General features: G+C 33.7%; 1 protein-coding gene across 2 annotated transcripts; it reads left to right on the top strand.

Annotated features, from left to right (window-relative positions):
• The first annotated feature begins 2,339 nt into the window (after positions 1-2,339).
• LOC133818320 (probable glycosyltransferase At3g07620) lies at positions 2,340-4,627 on the top strand. Of its 2 annotated transcripts, none has more exons than XM_062251106.1 (4): positions 2,340-2,711; positions 2,837-3,054; positions 3,141-3,489; positions 3,895-4,627. In XM_062251106.1, exons 1-4 carry the CDS (start codon positions 2,538-2,540, stop codon positions 4,567-4,569), a joined length of 1,416 nt encoding a protein of 471 aa, XP_062107090.1. In that variant the 5' UTR covers positions 2,340-2,537; the 3' UTR covers positions 4,570-4,627. The 2 variants fall into 2 exon arrangements, with proteins under 2 accessions (XP_062107090.1, XP_062107091.1); XM_062251107.1 differs by having other exon boundaries at positions 2,340-2,728.
• Positions 4,628-6,877: the final 2,250 nt, after the last annotated feature.

The raw sequence follows: 6,877 nt of genomic DNA, 5'->3' as shown, positions 1-6,877 counted from the left end.
ATTTCAAAAGATCTCACAACCTTAGCTCTTGATACCGCTTGTTGAACACCACAACACGTGAAAACATAATTACTTTATTAGAACAAAATTAATTACACCAAAACTTGAACACTATAATTGACCACAATGCACACCAAGTACTCACATTCTTTTGTTTTACTAACACTCACTTTTACTACTTTTCACTCTTCACACACTCTTTTAGACACACTTATATATCATGAACACTTTGTGTACTCACTTTAGACACACATAACACAAAGGACCAAATGTCCTATATGTAGATGGTAAAAGTCGGTGATGAACCAACATTACCATTGCTAGAAAATTCTAGCACAATTACATGATAATGGGCATGGCCAAAAAGTTAGAAAATTCTCCATATGTCTAAATGATTTTTTACTGTGTACAAGTCTAGAGAATTCTAGACTATATTCGATGATGACTTTTAATACAGAAGATCCTGTTTCGTGATTGAGTGATTCTCTTATCCGAGATTATAAAGGATGGTGTAATACAGAAGGAGTTCAATTTAGCTTTCTAGTTTTTTTTTTGGAGAAAGGGAAAAAAAAGTAAGGGTGAGACAGAAGAAAGAGCATAGAAACATATAGATGGTGAATTGGGGGCCTTTCAATATTTGTTATTTATTTATTATTTTGGAAAAAATAATTTGACTAAGTTTCAATTCATGAGGTTTTTTTTTTTTTTTGGTCACCGAGGGTATCAGGGGCCCCACCCCCACTAATCCCTCGAGGCCCTGGTGCCAAGCGGTATTACCACCACTTGAGCGACGCCAGCAAGCCCTGAGGCTTATCGATTGGTCGATGACTCACTCAATTGGACCGCCAGCACATCGCTTCAGCTGGAGATTGCCCCAGTGGCCCCCTGAGGTTAAATGACTCCGTGGGGAATCGAACCTGTGGCGGATAAGGCCCTCAATTCATGAGGTTTTTTAATCAAAGAAATTTTTTAAAACAAAATTCCAAATCGGAATTTAACATGAACATAAAGAATCAAATTAATATAAACACTTAATTATTAATGCAAAGTACACAATAAAAAAATCTAATTTTGTGATAATTAATTAGAAGCGGTGAAGATTATTTTAGCATGTTAAATAAGTACCATGATCACCAACATCAAATAATACTAAACCTTATTTTGAATTGAAAACTGAGGCCTCGGTTACTTGATCTGATAAGGATGCACTAACTTACATGTGAGATTGAAATCCAGGAGGAGAATATAAGTGTTGGGAAGTGAACAATTGCTTCTTCATAAATTTCATGACAGCTTCCAATGTCATATCCCTTTCAATATAAATAAAATATCACTCTTATAAGTATTACTTGCCAATTTAGCAACATATCAAGTGACTTTTAGTATCTCAATGTGCCTTGAGATGACAAACTAAACACTACAAACTAGTTACGATCAATTATAAAAACAAGTTTTGCATCAACATTAGAATTTCTTCTTCTTCTTTTTTTTTTTTTTTCTAAATGGTTTGTATAATTTATATCAAAATTGGGCACTATTAAATCTGTTGGTTTGTTTTGAGGAAACGTTGATGTAGTAAAATATATGTTATTACTACATATGGCATTTCGTAATAGAAGAAACAAAGAATTGGAACAAATTAGGTGTGTTTCGTCTATATTATGACACTAACTAATAAAAAACGGATGTACAACAAAATTTCTGGTCAACATATTGCATTTCGTAAGGACAGCGCAAAAGTAACCCAAAAATTTATACACATAATAGAAACTATATATATACTTAACAACATGCACCAATGAAATTATTTATTTATTTTCGGAGAAAAAATTGGAACTGCTGTTGAACTTCTAGGAGAAGTGGATAAATAAAATATAAGAAAATGAATTACTAAATTTATCAAAGATCTTCCAACTCTTTTGAAAGGAGAAACCATTACACAGTTAAAATTATTAATTTATTTTAATAGAATACTTCTTAAATTGTGCTTAAAACTTTCTCTCCAATTTACAATTGATCACTTTAATTTAGTTAAGTCGGCATAAAACTCCTTTGCATCTCTTTCTCATTGTTTTATTTCTTAATAAATCTATATCTTTTACGTTTGGTGGAGATTGTTAGTGCAATTTGAGCCTCTCCCTTCTCATTGTTTTCTTCTTATTTTTGTTTGTTTCTCTCTAATGTCAAACTAGCCAGTGGTCCATCTCAGCAGATATTGATGAGTTCATAATTAAGAGACTGACATATGTACGCGATTTTCTGCTTAATAAACGGTTCAAGTACATACTTATAAAGGTGAACATTATTTTTATATATTAATATAAATAAGAATATTAAACATCTATGTTTGTATTAAATATGAAGCGGGTTAAAACCCTGAGGTCTTAGACTGAAATAGTCACAGAAATTAAACCCTTGAACTAATTTTGACTTGACCCAATAACAACACCAGAAATGAGTGAGTTTCTACTTCTAATAATCTTTATGAGAGAGTCAGATAATTAGATGAATCAAGAAAATAAAAAAGAAAAAAAGAGATGGAAAAGTTGAACAGAAGCTTACGTCGAGATGGTGTTGTATTGGCTGTGGCTTCCTTGTTCGTGATATCTGCCATTGTTGTATCAAAGGGATCTTACAAAAACATGTCATGGTTTAATATCTCCCCAACTACTCCATTGCCATGGATTCATGATACAACTCCTACTTACATGGTACTCTACTTATTCAGGTTTGATATTCGTTTATTTATTGGTTATTATTATTTGTATGATTAAGTCTTTTGTATATATATTAATTATAATGTTTGACCTGTATAATCTGTATTTGTGCTGTGAAGAATCAAAGAAAGGTGAAGGGATTACAAAATTTTGGAATAAACAGAGAAAAGAACAGAGATGAAAAGTTGGAGATGGTTGAAGGTGATCTTGCTACAGCCAGAGCATTAATAAGGGAAGCAAATTCAAAGAAATTTCTTAACCAAACTTATTCACCTCTTCAAGATTCAGATTATATTCCTCTAGGACACATTTACAGGAATCCTCATGCCTTCCACTGGTACTGAATCACTATTTGATTGTGATATAAACGTTCATTGGTAGTAGTACATATAATATTTTACAATATTGATTTGAATATTGCAGGAGTTACCTTCTGATGGAGAAATTGTTTAAGATATTCGTGTATGAAGAAGGAGAGCCTCCAATTTTTCACAATGGGCCTTGCAAGAGCATATACTCCACGGAAGGAATTTTCCTTAGTTTGATGGAGAGTGATACTTATTTCAGAACTTGGGATCCTGATAAAGCCCATGTGTATTTCCTACCCTTCAGCGTGGCCATGATTGTGGAATACCTATTTGATCCCATTGTACGTGACAAAGCTGTCCTTCAACGCACTGTCGCTGATTATGTTCACACTATTTCTCACAAGTACCCTTATTGGAATAGAAGTCTTGGAGCTGACCATTTCATGCTTTCCTGCCATGATTGGGTAATTTCTTTCTTTCTTTCTTTTTTTCTTTCTTTCCTGCTTTCTATCTTTAGAGGTGTTATAATCAACAATGTGCCATTTCACCTATGCTATGTAGACAAGTGCTTTACAACTATAAATAAGCTAATTCGGTGTTAGTTGTTACACTTTAAGTCAAAGCCTCTCATCATCATTGTCCATGGGATTTTGTTTTTTACTTGTACATTGGACATCCAATTATATGAAATTCAGATATCATATGCAATTGTATCAAACACCCATTTCAAATAGAGAAATCTTCATCTTATTAAGATGATTGGGACACTATATTGTAAAAGAGTTTACAAGTCATAGGAATACTACTTATGATAAATACTAAACATTTTAGTGTAGAATTTGCAGTATCCTAATCTGGCCTCATTGCAGGGGCCAAGAGCAACTTGGTATGTTCCACAGCTATACTACAATGCAATCCGAGTGCTTTGCAATGCCAATATCTCCGAGCATTTCGACCCCAAAAAAGATGCATCACTCCCTGAAATCAACCTCAAAACAGGAGAAATCACAGGCCTCATGGATGGCCTCCCCCTCTCGGACCGCAAAATCCTTGGATTCTTCGCAGGTCGACGCCATGGCCGAATAAGACCAGCGCTGCTGCAACATTGGAAAGACAAAGATGAAGAATTGCAAGTGTACGAGTCTCTCCCTCAAGGCATTTCTTACGAGGAGAAGTTGAGAAAGAGCAGGTACTGCATATGCCCCAGCGGCCACGAGGTGGCGAGTCCGAGAATAGTGGAGGCAATCTATGCGGAGTGTGTCCCTGTGCTGATCTCGCAGCGTTATGTGCTGCCTTTCAGTGATGTTTTGAATTGGGAGGCGTTCTCCGTTCAAGTGTCAGTGAGTGAAATACCGGAGCTGAAGAAGATCTTGTTGGGAATCTCTGAGGAGAGGTATTTGAGATTGCGAGAGGGAGTGAGGATGGTACAAAAACATTTCGTGGTGAATGATCCTCCTAAGAAATACGACATGTTTCATATGATTCTTCATTCTATTTGGCTTAGGAGGTTGAATGTTAGGATTAATACCCTCCTTGATGATTGACCACAATTCTAATAGTACATTCATCTTTACATTATAGATCTTTCATCTTTACATTATAGATCTTTCATCTTTATCCATTATTTTCTACACCCAAATTGATTTTATTTTAATTTATTTTAAATTTTAAGTAAAATGTGGTAATTAAACAAAATTCATAGACACATTTAAAATATTAAAAGAAGTGAAAGCAGGAAGATTAATTATTCAAAATAAATTTTTGTTATAATGTGATCCACATAATTATAATGTTTTGAGGGATTTTTTCAAATTTTTTTTTTTTTAGGGATTTTTCCTAAAATAACCAAATACCAATAAAAAAATAATACTTTTACTGTTACACGACAATAATAATTTTTGTACGGCACAAAAGTTTTTTTTTACAAAAGTACTACTTGCTCTCTCCTTCGCAGACAGCAAGATCCATCATTCTCAGGCGACCCACGACGTCAGGGAGAAGCTTTGCTCCGTAACAGCCATTGCAAACCTAGCAATGAGAGAAGTCCATGAACGCCGGTGAGAAACCTCCATGGACGCCGACGCGAACTACTTGTTCTCTCCTTCGCAGGCAGCAAGATCACTCCTCTCTCGGGTGACCCACGACGATTTTGACCTGAAACAACAACCAATCTCGACATGAAACAACAATGAAACTACAACCGATTCCGATCTGAAACAGCATCACAACTACAATCGATCTCGATCTGAAAAGCAACAACACAACTACATCCCTGATCTCGATCTGGAAAGCACCAACGTCAAAATAGCATAGCTGCCGGCGATCTGGATCTGACAGCAACAACAGCAAAATCTACATGCAAAAAAATGAAAACCACCATTCAATCTCAGAAAAATTGGTTCAACAAAAATAAAATAACAAAAATGGGCTGGTAGTGAATATGGAGCTTCTCCTTCGTTGATCACCTATGGCAAAGAACCTCAAAGCATCAGAAAATCTCCATGGATGCCGACAATCAAGCTTTGCAAAAGCAACAATACCTAAAATAACAACAAGATATCAAGGCAACAACTGAAAAAAAACATTCAAATCGAGTGAAACTTTGTTGATGGTCTAATTTATTCATCAAATTTTGTTGCTGTCTAGTTGCTTTATGGTTATTTTTTAATATCTAAAAGGGAAAACATTAAACTGAAAATTGTGGGTAGTATAATGAGAATATTTTTAAATTTCAATTTAAAACATTGTTGATGTTTGGTTGTTGACATGTTGTGTTGGCGTTGTTGTCAATGATCTTAGCATACAAGTTGTATAGACAACGCAAAATCAACATCAAGGAAACAACGGTCTCTAATGGTGATGGTGTTATTGCTGTAAAAATTTGAAGAAGAATAAAAAATGAAAGAAAGAGATAGAGAGAGTTATTGGACACGAGAAATGAAAAGGGAAAGTATGACCATCATAAAATAATAATAATAATAATAAAGTAAAAAAATGACCCACAAGTTAAAGACTCATAAATGCTTCACAAATTTTTATGCAACTTTTGTTGTTATTGCATGAAAAAGAATATAAGAGCATATCCAATGGGGAGAGCCAAAAGGAGTGCTTGCATATGTGGCATTTTTTTTTTTGCAACCATTGAAGGGTGCCAACCATTGGATAGTTAAGGGTGCCAACTTATTTTTTAGCACTGTTGCCAAATCTATTTTTTTAATAAAAAAAATTAAGATTTCATTAAATATGCATTGTGGCGTTGGTGTACCAACCAATAGAGTAAGATTAACATAAATGAGTATGTATTGACCAATAAATGTAATGCTAATAAAAATAAAGGTTTAAATAAATAGATAAAAAATTTAGATTTTATGTAATATTATATTTATATTAATATATGAATTCTAAAAATATAGTGTGACAATATTTATAATTAAAATACATAATATATTAAATAATGATGTGTGGGAGCATGATGACATCCTTGAAGAGTGTTAACCATTGGAGTACTTTTAGAAGTAAGGTTGCCAAAAATGATGTGGAAGAGAGATAAATTAAAATAATATATTTTTTGATGATGTGGAGATTTTTGGCACTCTTGAAGGGTGCCACCATTGGAGATCCTCTAAATAACACTTTATTAATACTCTACCACTTAAAGTGTGTAGAAGAAGAGTGGGAAGAATGTCATGTTAAGTTTAAATTATTAAAATAATACTGATTACAAAGTACACGAATAAGCAATGTAGTATAAATGTAATATTTAAAAATCTAATATCGTATAAAAGTAAAATGTGAACAATAAAAATGTTAAAAATATCGCGTGGCGGTAAATTTGTTAAAATAGTGTCATTT

This window comes from Humulus lupulus, chromosome 2, assembly GCF_963169125.1.
Source record: "Humulus lupulus chromosome 2, drHumLupu1.1, whole genome shotgun sequence".
Classification (NCBI taxonomy): Eukaryota; Viridiplantae; Streptophyta; class Magnoliopsida; order Rosales; family Cannabaceae; genus Humulus; species Humulus lupulus.
The sequence above is the reverse complement of the archived record's forward strand: the minus strand, read 5'-3'. Positions and strand labels throughout refer to the sequence as shown.

Excerpts from the sequence above, each read along its gene's own strand:
- LOC133818320 (XM_062251106.1), top strand. The coding sequence starts at position 2,538 with ATGGAAAAGTTGAACAGAAGCTTACGTCGAGATGGTGTTGTATTGGCT. Across the intron at positions 3,055-3,140 it reads AATCCTCATGCCTTCCACTG|GAGTTACCTTCTGATGGAGA; the intron begins GTACTGAATCAC and ends TGAATATTGCAG. Across the intron at positions 3,490-3,894 it reads TGCTTTCCTGCCATGATTGG|GGGCCAAGAGCAACTTGGTA; the intron begins GTAATTTCTTTC and ends GCCTCATTGCAG.